The sequence below is a fragment of the Pseudophryne corroboree genome, chromosome 6 (genome assembly GCF_028390025.1).
Source record: "Pseudophryne corroboree isolate aPseCor3 chromosome 6, aPseCor3.hap2, whole genome shotgun sequence".
Lineage (NCBI taxonomy): Eukaryota > Metazoa > Chordata > Amphibia > Anura > Myobatrachidae > Pseudophryne > Pseudophryne corroboree.
The window spans coordinates 261,644,051-261,658,127 of NC_086449.1; the positions used below are offsets into that span (position 1 = coordinate 261,644,051).

Genomic DNA, 14,077 nt, shown 5'->3' on the forward strand with positions numbered 1-14,077 from the left:
TATGTGTAGTTCAACAATAGTTGGAGGGCCAAAGGTTCCCCACCCCTGGTCTAAAGGCTTTACAGAATCTACCATGGGGTATAGGTGGTTTGACGAGAACCGGGCACCAAACTGTTAAACTTTCAGGTCCCAGGATGCACTGGGCCTTCCTCTCCTATGCCCCAGGCTCTCCAGTTTTCGTTTGGTGCCGGCAAGAGCCTGATGCACCTTTTAAACAGGAGAGTCTCTGTCAAGCAGCTCTAAACTTTATGATTTGCTTTTTGTGGATACTTTGGCAGTACATTCAAATTTCAGTCTGGCTTACATCTTTCCTCCGGTATCACTCCTTCTGAGGGTGCTTCACAAGCTAAAACAGGAAGGAGGCACAGTGATCCTCATAGCTCCACATTGGCCGAGATGTACTTGGTTTGCAGACCTTTAGGGTCTCTCAGAAGACAAGCCTGTCGGACTGCCTCTACGGCCAGATCTGTTGACTCGGGGTCCATGTCTACACCCAAACCTGGCTTTAATAAAGAATATGGCACTCGTACTTTAGGTGGTGTGCAACTAGAAGTCATGATCCTAAAACCTTAAGGGATGCAAGAGTCCTGGTCTAGGATTGGATCTGGGACTTCATTTGGTGACTCTTAAAGTGCAAGTTTTGGCCCTTTCAGTATGGTTCTAACATAAGATTGATTTTATACCTGATGTCCGTACCTTCGTTCAGGGAGTTCTCAGGATACAACCTCCCTTTGTCCCTCCGGTGGCCCAATGGGACTTGTCTATGGTGCTTCAGGTCTTACAGACTTCACCATTTGAAGCCTTGGAATCTGTGGATCTGAAGATGTGGAAGACTCTTCCTTATTGCCATTGCATCAGCACGCAGGGTGTCTGCCCTTTGAGCGTTATCATGGCGCCTCCCCCCCTCCCCCCCTTTTTGTTTTTTTACCAGGATAGGACTCTCCTCAGAATTAGGTCTGGCTACCTCCCTTAAGTTGTCTCCAGGTTTCATATCAATCAGGAGATTGTTGTGCTCGCTTTTCGATCCTCCACCATCATGGCAGGTGACGCCTTGCTGGATGTTCGAGCACTTCAAATTTATTTGGATCAAACCAAACCTCAAAGAAGATCGGATACTTTTTGTTCTATACAGATTTTACGAAAGAGACTAGCCTGCAAACAAGTCCTACACTATCTAGATGCGTTCGAATAACTATTTCTCAGGCATACACAGAGGCAGAGCTTCCAGTTCCAGATACCATTAAAGCTCAATCCACTAGATCTTTGGGGCCCTTGTGGGTGGCTATTCGAGGGGACGTATATTTATTCCACACCTTCACCTCCCAGGATGCTGCCTTTGGGCGATGGGTTCTCCGTCCCACTCAGGAACGTCCCCTCCCTCAGGGGAAACTACTCTGGGACATCCCCATGGTAAATCCTGTGGATCCTATGGACCCTGAAGAAGAAATCCAGTTATGGAAGACTTACCATTGTTAACGCTGTGTCTTCAAGGTCCAACAGGGGGCACACCCTGATGCACCTGGCTTATGGGTAATATTATTATATGGTCACTAGTTCTCCTCTTTTAATATGAGTGTATTTTTGTGTTTTTAATTTTTCCTTCTCCTCTGTCCTGCCTTGGGCATGTTCACTAAACTGGATATCCTAGGGCTGGTGACGGGGTATAGGGGAGGAAGGCCCAGTGCCTCCTGTGACCTGAAAGTAACTTATGTGACAGTAAAATATCCTTTCAAAACAAAAACAAAGCAAAGGATATGTGGGTTGTTGTGTGCAGAAGCCCACCTGTACCTGATAATTTGATGGATGAATTGCTAGAGATCCCATTATGGTGCAGCTTCTCTGTTGATTCCAACGTCGACATTATCGATCTTGTGCGGTGCTCCCGTTTAGGGCGACTGGATGCAGAATTCAATCTGAGAACAAAAGACCATTACATAAGCTTTCCAGATAACAACAAGATCTAGGAACAAGACTAAACTTATGAGACAACACATTATCAACAAACTTTTTTTTGTTTCTGGAATTTAGAAATTATTAATTTTCTCAAGGCTATCAGCCCCCATCCGCAGCCCTTGGATGGGGGGGGGACAGCCTCGGGCTTCACCCTTGGCCCTTGGGTGGCTGGGGGGGGGACCCCTTGATTGAAGGGGTCCCCACTCCCCCAGGGTACCCCGGCCAGGGGTGACTAGTTGGATATTTAATGCCACGGCCGCAGGGCGCTGTATCAAAGTGACCCCCGGCTGTGGCATTAGCTGTCCAGCTAGTGGAGCCCGATGCTGGTGTAAAAAATACGGGGGACCCCTACTCTTTTTGTCCCCCGTATTTTTTGCACCAGGCGCAGAGCCCGGTGCTGGTTTTAAAAATACGGGGGATCCCCTGTCATTTTTTCCCCCCGGATTTTTAGAACCAGGACCGGCTCGAAGAGCCCGAGGCTGGTTATGCTTTAGAGGGGGGACCCCACGCAATTTTTTTTCGGGTTTTTTTCCGTTTTTTTAAAAATCGGATCAAAATCCGTCAAATCGGCCGTTTTTCGACAGCGGGACTATTGAATCCGTTTTTTATTGAATATGTTGAATTCCGGCACCCACTTGCCGGAATTAGACGGTCGAATTGTGTCAAATTAAAAAACGGGCGAAAAATTGCCGCGATTCGCCGGTAATTGCATATACCCCTATGTCTCCATACTGTGAAAAATGTAACCTTGTTCTTGTCTACCATGTCAATGAATGGCTAATGCCTTGCTACAGTTTTGCTATTTGTCCATGTTAAAACTGTTGCAGGGCATGCTGGGATGTGTAGTTCAGCAACAGCTGGAGGGCTGAAGGTTCCCCATCTCTGCTTTAACTGAACATGTGTGAATTGCCAGGTAAGAGAAATGCACAAGTCAGTCCATAAGGCCTTTAAAATCTATATTAAAAATAACCTGCAGCTCTCCACAAAGGACATGCTGGGACCTGTAGTTCCTCAACAGCTATAGATAAGGAGATTTATGGTAGCCTTACCTTACCATGGTTAAATCTTTCTGTGAGGTACACAGTGTTCCACAGGGAATACATCGGGGTGTAGAGATGGATCTTGATCCAGAGGCACCAACAGGCTAAAGCTTTAGACTGTCCCAGGATGCATTACGGGGTCTCCTCTATATAACCCCGCCTCCAGGCACTGAGAGCTCAGTTTTAGTTCACCAGTCCAATGCAGAAGCAGGTAAAAGAGAAGGCAGATGTTAGTCACATAGAACCACGTTCTGACGACAGGCGAAGGGACTAGTGGCTAATGCCATACAAACCCAAAGAAGCTAAATGCGTCAGGGTGGGCGTCCTGTGGAACCCAGTGTACCTCGCAGAAAGAGATTTAACCATAGTAAGTCTACCATAAATCTCCTTTTCTGCGGCGGGGTACACTGTGTTCCACAGGGAATACATCGGGGATGTCCTAAAGCAGTTCCTCATGGGAGGGGACGCACCGTAGCGGGCACAAGAACCCGGCATCCAAAGGAAGCATCCTGGGAGGCGGAAGTATCAAAGGCATAGAACCTAATGAACGTGTTCACTGAGGACCACGTAGCCGCCTTTCACAATTGTTCTGCAGATGCGCCACGGCGGCCGCCCAAGAAGGTCCGACAGACAGAGTAGAATGGGCCTTAAGAGCAGCAGGAGCCGGGAGCCCAGCCTGCGCATAATCTTATGCAATCACCATTCTAATTCATCTGGCCAAGGTTTGCTTATTCGCAGGCCAGCCACGTTTGTTGAAACCAAAAAGTACAAAAAGGGTATCTGACCTCCTGATAGAGGCAGTCCTCTCCACATAAACACGGAGAGCCCTTACCACATCCAAAGATCACTCTTTGGAGGACAAGTCAGAAGACATGAAGGCCGGAACCACAATCTCCTGGTTAAAGTGAAAAGATGACACCACCTTAGGCAAATAACCGGGACGAGTTCGGAGAACTGCGCGGTCACAATGAAATATCAAAAAGGGCGGACGATAGGACAAAGTGCCTAAGTCCGATACCCTTCTGGCAGAGGCAATAGCCAACACGAAAAGGACCTTAGCCGTAAACCATTTAAGGTCCACTGACTGAAGAGATTCAAATGGAGACTCTTGCAGGGCATTCAGGACAACAGACAGATCCCAAAGAGCCACAGGAGGGACATAGGGAGGCTGAATCTGCAGTACGCCCTGAGTGAATGTATGAACGTCAGGAATAGATGCAGTTTTTCTCTGAAACCACACCGACAAGGCAGATATGTGAACCTTGAGGGAGGCCAGACGCAGTCCTAAGTCTGGAAGTGCTAAATTTGTAAGCATCGTAATTCTTAGCAGCACACCAGGTGAAGTAAGAATTTCAGACTCTATAGTAAATCCGTGCAGAAGCCGGTTTGCGGGCCTTTAGCATAGTTTGGATAACGCCTTGGAGAATCCTTTGGCCCTCAGGAGTGAAGCTTCAAGAGCCACACCATCAAAGCCAATCTGGCCAGGTCCGGGTAGACACAAGGGCCCTGAACGAGGAGGTCTGGGCATTGAGGAAGTAGAAGAGTACGCTCTACCGAACCAATGTCGTCTGGGCCACGCTGGAGCCACTAGAAGTAGTATTCCTCCTTCTTGAACTTTCGCAGTACCCTGGGCAGGAGTGACACTGGAGGGAACACGTAGGGCAGCCGCAAGTTCCATGGAATTGCCAGTGCGTCCACGAACGGTGGTTGGAGGATCCCTTGTTCTTGATCCAAAGACCGGAACTTTGTGATTGTGTCGAGACGCCATCAGGTATATCTGGTAGGCCCCACTTGTCCACTAGGAGTTGAAAGACTTCTGGATGAAGACTCCACTCTCCGGCGTGCGTGTCCTGACTGACTAAGTCCGCTTCCCAGTTGAGGACCCCCGGAATGAACACTGCCGATATTGCTGGCAGATGGCGTTCCGCCCAACAAAGGATTTTTGACACTTCCATCATTGCCATGTGGCTTTGAGTGCCGCCTTGCTGATTTATGTAAGCCACCGTGGTGGCGTTGTCTGATTGTACTTGAACAGGCCTGTTCTGTATCAGAGGCAGGGCAAGAGTCAAAGCACTGAACACTGCCCGTAATTCCAGAATGTTTAGCGAGAGGAGAGATTCCTCCCTGGTCCACCAACCCTGGAGAGAGTGTTGCTCCAACACCGCGCCCCAACCCCTCAGACTGGCATCCATAGTCAGTAAGATCCAGTCAGTTGGGGATCCAGAAGGGAAGGCCGCTGCTCAACTGCTGGTCCTGTAGCCACCGCCTCTCTGGGTCAGAGGTACCGGCACTACCACTCCTGTATCCAGGATGGAACGCCCAACCAAGTGTAGAGCTTGTGCCTTCAGTGGGTCCGAAGGGATAACAGTCGTACGGAACTGGCGAGAGGGATGTCTCCTGAAAGAGACCGTGTACCCGTGAGAGACGAATTCTCGCACCCATGTGTCTGAAGTGGTTTTTAACCAGTCCGGGGTGAACTGCAGAAGTCGGCCTCCCTCCCTGGGATCCCCCAGTGGGAGGCCCGCCCCGTCAAGCAGCAGGCTTGGCTTGTTTGGAATCAGGCTGACGGGCAGCCCAGGATTGTTTTGCTTTGGTGCTTCGTGGTTTTGGGAGCACAAGCTTGTCTTGGGTATACCTGACCTTTTGCTTTCCCTTGAGGTCGAAAGGAACAAAAAGTGGTACTCTTTGCCTTCTGTGCAGAAGGATTAATATTTAGGAGAAACGCAGTCTTAGCAGCCGCAAAGTCGGTTACAATCCCTTTTAAGGGAGACATCCTGTTTGGATCCTCTCCAAACAGGATGTCTCCCTTAAAAAGGAGAACCTCCAAAGTCTTTTTGGAGTCCAGGTCCACCTTCCATGACCTCAACCACAGAATTCGGCAAGCCAGGATGGACGTAGTTGACGCTTTGGCCACCATTATTCCTGCCTCAGAGGACGCCTCCTGAATGTAGTGGGAGGCGGTGGCAATATGAGACAGATATTGTCTGGCAGTGTCAGATATATCCTGAGGCAGCTCTTCCTCTAGTGCCTGAACCCATGCTTTAATTCTTTTTTGCGGCCCAGGAGGCTGCTATAGTGGGTCTATGTACAGCACCTGTAAGGGAGTAAATAGACTTCAGGCATCTTTTGACACGCTTATCGGTCGGTTCCTTCAGTGAGGTGACAGTGGTGACAGGTAGAGTAGAGGACACCACAAGACGGGTGACATAGGAATCCACCGGCGGTAGATTTTCCCACTAGTTACACAACTCAGCAGATAGAGGATAACGAGCTAGCATCTTTTTAGACCGGGAGAATTTCTTTCCTGGAGAAGACCAGGGTTCCTGACGTATGTTCAACCAAATGGTCAGAATGTGGTAAGACTACTTTAGTTACCTTCTGACGTCTAAATTTATCAGGCTGCTTAGACACAGTAGTGGGATCTACATCATCATCATCGATTTGTAGAATCAGCTTAATAGCCTCCACTAGTTCAGGGACATCAACTTTTGTTGGTTCCTCGTCAGAAGTGACTGTATCAGTGTCTGATGGATCAGTATACTCCCCATCCTCATCAGAAGTCTCATCTGAGATATTAGTGGATTGGGAGGAGGAGGCGGCCTGCTTAAATGACCCCTTGATCGCAAAGGTTTTTGTCTAACCAAAGATTGATTCAATTGTTGTATCTGGGTAGACAGAATATCCACCCAGGGCGGATTAACCATAGGAACAATATGTGGCTGCAATGGCACAGGAGGTCCCTTAGGGGGTGTAAGGCGTGTTCTAAGCGTATTAAGCATATTTGAGAATGCCACCCAAGGTGGCTCCTGATTTGGCTATAGGAGCAGCGGACTGACTGGTAGATATTACACAGATCATTATTCAAAGCTTTCCCCTCAGGCAAATCCCTGGCACATGCGCTGCATGATCCAGAAGCTTCCGCGGATTTCCCGCCCTTTGTGTTAGACATTTCAGTGAATGTAACCACACAGCGTATGAGTCAGCCAGACAGAGTACAATATCTGCAAATAAATGCCCTAGTATGTTACAGTGTACACAGTACACAACACCAGCGAATAAATCCGGTATGAGTACACAGTGGAATACACTTAATGGTAAATGAGACCCTGACGCACCTAGTCCTAGGGTACAGAATACAGTGATAGATACAGCTGGGATACACTGAAAGTGAAATCCACACGGCCGATACAGGCACACACAGTCACAGTGACAATACAGATAATTATTTTAGTATTAATAGAAAGAGAAAAAAGTATTCCTTAATTAAGGCACTCACAGAACTGATACACTTGCATTTACTTAAAGTCAACACCCCAAAAGGTAGATGACCATTAGTTGACTAAAATATAACTTTTATTAAATATACATTAGAAGCTGGAGTATATGAGCTGATATGCATGCTACTATATGATATAACAAGATATAATATACAACATTTTATTAAGAGATGGATATATGATATGCCTTAATCACAGATAATTATATATAGGTGCCGCGCACACCTTATGTCATTTTGTGATGAAAAGTCAGGCATAAGAAATAAGCTTACAGCAGTGGAAATTGATATAAGCATATCCTCTCTTTAATAATAAAAGTTGTTACAGTATTGCAAAAATTGATACAGTACTTGATTAGACCACAGGAATAAGTGATACATATCCCTAGCTGGGAGAATAAATATCACACACACACACACAAACACAGTGGTTTAGCCTTTTAATTTCACATTTGTTTTGTACACCTTTCTCTAACGTCCTAAGTGGATGCTGGGGACTCCGTAAGGACCATGGGGAATAGCGGCTCCGCAGGAGACTGGGCACATCTAAAGAAAGCTTTAGGACTATCTGGTGTGCACTGGCTCCTCCCCCTATGACCCTCCTCCAAGCCTCAGTTAGATCTCTGTGCCCGAACGAGAAGGGTGCACACTAGGGGCTCTCCTGAGCTTCTTAGTGAAAGTTTTAGTTTAGGTTTTTTATTTTCAGTGAGACCTGCTGGCAACAGGCTCACTGCATCGAGGGACTAAGGGGAGAAGAAGCGAACTCACCTGCGTGCAGAGTGGATTGGGCTTCTTAGGCTACTGGACATTAGCTCCAGAGGGACGATCACAGGCCCAGCTTGGATGGGTCCCAGAGCCGCGCCGCCGGCCCCCTTACAGAGCCAGAAGGCAGAAGAGGTCCGGAAAATCGGCGGCAGAAGACGTCCTGTCTTCAACAAGGTAGCGCACAGCACTGCAGCTGTGCGCCATTGCTCTCAGCACACTTCACACTCCGGTCACTGAGGGTGCAGGGCGCTGGGGGGGGCGCCCTGAGACGCAATAATAAACACCTTGGATGGCAAAAAATGCATCACATATAGCTCCTGGGCTATATGGATGCATTTAACCCCTGCCAAAATACATAAAAAAACGGGAGATAAGGCAGCCGATAAAGGGGCGGAGCCTATCTCCTCAGCACACTGGCGCCATTTTCCCTCACAGCTCCGTTGGAGGGAAGCTCCCTGGCTCTCCCCTGCAGTCACTACACTACAGAAAGGGTTAAAAAAGAGAGGGGGGCACAAATTAGGCGCAGTATTAACTATACAGCAGCTATAAGGGGAAAAACACTTATATAAGGTTATCCCTGTATATATATATATATATATATATATAGCGCTCTGGTGTGTGCTGGCAAACTCTACCTCTGTCTCCCCAAAGGGCTAGTGGGGTCCTGTCCTCTATCAGAGCATTCCCTGTGTGTGTGCTGTATGTCGGTACTTTTGTGTCGACATGTATGAGGAGAAAAATGATGTGGAGACGGAGCAGATTGCCTGTAATAGTGATGTCACCCCCTAGGGGGTCGACACCTGAGTGGATGAACTGTTGGAAGAAATTACGTGACAGTGTCAGCTCTGTATAAAAGACAGTGGTTGACATGAGACAGCCGGCTACTCAGCTTGTGCCTGTCCAGACGTCTCATAGGCCGTCAGGGGCTATAAAGCGCCCGTTACCTCAGATGGCAGACATAGACGCCGACACGGATACTGACTCCAGTGTCGACTGTGAAGAGACAAATGTGACTTCCAGTAGGGCCACACGTTACATGATTGAGGCAATGAAAAATGTTTTACACATTTCTGATAATACGAGTACCACCAAAAAGGGGTATTATGTTCGGTGAGGAAAAACTACCTGTAGTTTTCCTGAATCTGAGAAATTAAATGAGGTGTGTGATGATGCGTGGGTTTCCCCCGATAACAACTGATAATTTCTAAAATGTTATTGGCATTATATCCTTTCCCGCCAGAGGTTAGGGTGCGTTGGGAAACACCCCCTAGGGTGGATAAAGCGCTCACACGCTTGTAAGGGCTCTATCCTCTCCTGAGATGGCCGCCCTTAAGGATCCTGCTGATAGAAAGCAGGAGGGTATCCTAAAATGTATTTACACACATACTGGTGTTATACTGCGACCAGCAATCGCCTCAGCCTGGATGTGCAGTGCTGGGTTGGCGTGGTCGGATTCCCTGACTGAAAATATTGATACCCTAGATAGGGACAGTATATTTTTGCCTATAGAGCATTTGAAAGATGCATTTCTATATATGCGTGATGCACAGCGGAATATTTGCCGACTGGCATCAAGTCTAAGTGCGTTGTCCATTTCTACCAGTAGAGGGTTATGGACACGTCAGTGGTCAGGTGATGCGTATTCCAAACGGCATTTGGAAGTATTGCCTTATTAAGGGGAGGAGTTATTTGGGGTCGGTCTTTCAGACCTGGTGGCCACGGCAACAGCTGGGAAATCCACGTTTGTACCCCAGGTCGCCTCTCAACATGAGAAGACGCCGTATTATCAGGCGCAGTCTTTTCGTGGATAAGCGGCCAAAAGGTTCCTCATTTCTGCCCCGTGACAGAGGGAGAGGAAAAAGGCTGCAGAAATCAGCCAGTTCCCAGGAACAGAAACCCTCTCCCGCCTCTGCCAAGCCCTCAGTATACGCTGGGGCTTTACAAGCAGAATCAGGCACGGTGGGGGGCCCGTCTCAATGAATTTCAGCGCGCAGTGGGCTCACTCGCAAGTAGACCCCTGGATCCTTCAGGTGATATCTCAGGGGTACAAATTAGAATTTGAGACGTCTCCCCCTCGCCGTTTCCTAAAGTCGGCTTTACCGATGTCTCCTGACAGGGAGACAGTTTTGGAAGCCATTCACAAGCTGTATTCCCAGCAGGTGATAATCAAGATACCCCTCCTGCAACAGGGAACGTGGTATTATTCCACACTGTTGTGGTACCGAAGCCGGACGGCTCGGTGAGACCGATTCTAAATCTAAAATCTTTGAACACTTACGTACAGAGGTTCAAATTCAAGATTGAGTCACTCAGAGCAGTGATTGCGAACCTGGAAGAAGGGGACTACATGATGTCTCGGGACATCAAGGATGCTTACCTTCATGTTAAAATTTACCCTTCTCACCAAGGGTACCTCAGGTTTATGGTACAGAACTGTCACTATCAGTTCAGACGCTGCCGTATGGATGGTCCACGGCACCCCGGGTCTTTACCAAGGTAATGGCCGAAATGATGATATTCCTTCAAAGGAAGGGAATTTTAGTTATCCCTTACTTGGACAATTCCCTGATAAGGGTAAGATCCAGGGAACAGTTGGAGGTCGGTGTAGCACTATCTCAGGTAGTGTTGCTGCAGCACGGTTGGATTCTCAATATTCCAAAATCGCAGCTGGTTCCGACGACTTGTCTTCTGTTCCTAGGGATGATCCTGGACACAGTCTAGAAAAAGGTGTTTCTCCCGGAGGAGAAAGCCAGGGAGTTATCCGAGCTAGTCAGGAACCTCCTAAAACCGAGCCAAGTCTCAGTGCATCAATGCACAAGGGTTCTGGGTAAAATGGTGGCTTCCTACGAAGCAATCCCATTCGGCAGATTCCACGCAAGAACTTTCCAGTGGGACCTGCTGGACAAATGGTCCGGGTCGCATCTTCAGATGCATCAGCGGATAACCCTGTCACCAAGGACAAGGGTGTCCCTCCTGTGGTGGTTGCAGAGTGCTCATCTTCTAGAGGGCCGCAGATTCGGCATTCAGGACTGGGTCCTGGTAACCACGGATGCCAGCCTGCAAGGCTGGGGAGCAGTCACACAGGGAAGGAATATCCAGGACTTATGGTCAAGCCTGGAGACATCACTTCATAAATATCCTGAAGCTAAGGGACATTTACAATGCTCTAAGCTTAGCAAGACCTCTGCTTCAAGGTCAGCCGGTGTTGATCCAGTCGGACAACATCACGGCAGTCACCCACATAAACAGGGTGGCACAAGAAGCAGGAGGGCAATGGCAGAAGCTGCAAGGATTCTTCGCTGGGCGGAAAATCATGTGATAGCACTGTCAGCAGTATTCATTCCGGGAGTGGACAACTGGGAAGCAGACTTCCTCAGCACGACCTCCACCCGGGAGAGTGGGGACTTCACCCAGAAGTCTTCCACATGATTATAAACCGTTGGGAAAAACTCGACAGGTATTGCGCCAGGTCCAGGGACCCTCAGGCAATAGCTGTAGACGCTCTGGTAACACCGTGGGTGTACCAGTCAGGGTATGTGTTCCCTCCTCTGCCTCTCATACCCAAGGTACTGAGATTGATAAGATGGAGAGGAGTAAGCACTATATTCGTGGCTCCGGATTGGCCAAGAAGGATTTGGTAACCGGAACTTCAAGAGATGCTCACGGAGGATCCGTGGCCTCTACCTCTAAGAAGGGACCTGCTCCAGCAAGGACCCTGTCTGTTCCAAGACTTACCGCGGCTACGTTTGACGGCATGGCGGTTGAATGCCGGATCCTGAAGGAAAAAAGGCATTCCGGATGAAGTCATCCCTATCCTGATCAAAGCCAGGAAGGATGTTACCGCAAAAACATTATCACCGCAATTGGCGAAAATATGTTGCGTGGTGCGAGGCCAGTAAGGCCCGACGGTGGAAATTCAACTGGGTCGATTCCTACATTTCCTGCAAACAGGAGTGTCTATGGGCCTGAAATTGGGGTCCATTAAGGTTCAAATTTCGGCCCTGTCAATTTTCTTCCAAAAAGAACTAGCTTCAGTCCCTGAAGTTCAGACGTTTGTAAAAGGGGTACTGCATATACAGCCTCCTTTTGTGCCTCCAGTGGCACTTTGGGATCTCAATGTAGTTTTGGGTTCCAAAAGTCACATTGGTTTGAACCACTTAAATCTGTGGAGTTAAAATATCTCACATGGAAAGTGGTCATGCTGTTGGCCCTGGGCTGGGCCAGGCGCGTGTCAGAATTGGCGGCTTTATCCTGAAAAAGCCCTTATCTGATGTTCCATTCGGACAGGGCGGAATTGAGGACTCGTCCTCAGTTTCTCCCTAAGGTGGTTTCAGCGTTTCACCTGAACCAACCTATTTGTGGTGCCTGCGGCTACTAGGGACTTGGAGGACTCCAAGTTGCTAGACGTTGTCAGGGCCCTGAAAATATATGTTTCCAGGACGGCTGGAGTCAGGAAATCTGACTCGCTGTTTATCCTGTATGCACCCAACAAGCTGGTTGCTCCTGCTTCTATGCAGACTATTGCTCGTTGGATTTGTAGTACAATTCAGCTTGCACATTCTGTGGCAGGCCTGCCACAGCCAAAAATCTGTAAATGCCCACTCCACAAAGAAGGTGGGCTCATCTTGGGCGGCTGCCCGAGGGGTCTCGGCTTTACAACTTTGCCGAGCAGCTACTTGGTCAGGAGCAAATACGTTTGTAAAATTCTACAAAATTGATATCCTGGCTGAGGAGGACCTGGAGTTCTCTCATTTGGTGCTGCAGAGTCATCCGCACTCTCCCGCCCGTTTGGGAGCTTTGGTATAATCCCCACGGTCCTTACGGAGTCCCCAGCATCCACTTAGGACGTTAAAGAAAATAAGAATTTACTTACCGATAATTCTATTTCTCATAGTCCGTAGTGGATGCTGGGCGCCCATCCCAAGTGCGGATTGTCTGCAATACTTGTACATAGTTATTGTTACAAAAATCGGGTTATTATTGTTGTGAGCCATCTTTCAGAGGCTCCTCTGTTATCATGCTGTTAACTGGGTTCAGATCACAGGTTGTACGGTGTGGCTGGTATGAGTCTTACCCGGGATTCAAAATCCTTCCTTATTGTGTACGCTCGTCCGGGCACAGTATCCTAACTGAGGCTTGGAGGAGGGTCATAGGGGGAGGAGCCAGTGCACACCAGATAGTCCTAAAGCTTTCTTTAGATGTGCCCAGTCTCCTGCGGAGCCGCTATTCCCCATGGTCCTTACGGAGTCCCCAGCATCCACTACGGACTATGAGAAATAGAATTATCGGTAAGTAAATTCTTATTTTTTTTCACTTACACATATTTCGTAAGCTTCTAATGTATATTTAATAAAAGTTATATTTTAATCGACTAATGGTCATCTACCTTTTGGGGTGTTGACTTTAAGTAAATGCAAGGGTATCAGTTCTGTGAGTGCCCTAATTAAGGAATACTTTTTTCTCTTTCTATTAATTCTACGTGTTAAACCATATTCCAGGAGCACCCCCCGATAACAATATTGTAATATTCATTTAAATAATGAGCAGGGAAAGAACAACTATACACAATGATTAGAAAATTTATTTTTGTCTGTGCGACAGTCTTCTCTTTGTGAGATAATTATTTTAGTCAGACAATAAAACTGCGCTGGACTAGACATATATATGTATATATATGTGTATATATATATATATATATATATATGTGTGTGTGTGTATGTATATATATATATATATATATATATATATATATATATATATATATATATATATATATATATATATAAAAAACAATGCGCGGTCTGAGACCGGATGTATACATCAGAATACTCGTACAATATATTCTGGTAGAGGTACACTTGTTCTTAACTAACGCGGTCTTAAAATGACTTGTAGAATACTTAAGTGTCTGTAAAATCACAGCACTGATGAATCAGGCAGATTTACAGAGGAGACCTTGCCCTGCAGTCCCGGAGACCAGTCGCAGCTACTGTGAGAAGATGGCGCCCAGAGTCTCAGTCAGGGAGTGAGGGAGAGTGTGAGG

At 47.5% G+C, this 14,077-nt stretch overlaps 1 protein-coding gene across 4 annotated transcripts in view; it reads right to left on the reverse strand.

The window, feature by feature from the left end:
• Nucleotides 1–14,077, reverse strand: part of SH3GL3 (SH3 domain containing GRB2 like 3, endophilin A3) — a 223,483-nt gene that overhangs the window by 16,412 nt on the left and 192,994 nt on the right. For all 4 annotated transcript variants that reach the window (XM_063925952.1, XM_063925953.1, XM_063925950.1 and 1 more), the window contains one exon: nucleotides 1,789–1,913. In XM_063925952.1, the coding sequence (XP_063782022.1) occupies nucleotides 1,789–1,913 (125 nt within the window). The remainder of the gene's footprint in view (nucleotides 1–1,788; nucleotides 1,914–14,077) is intronic.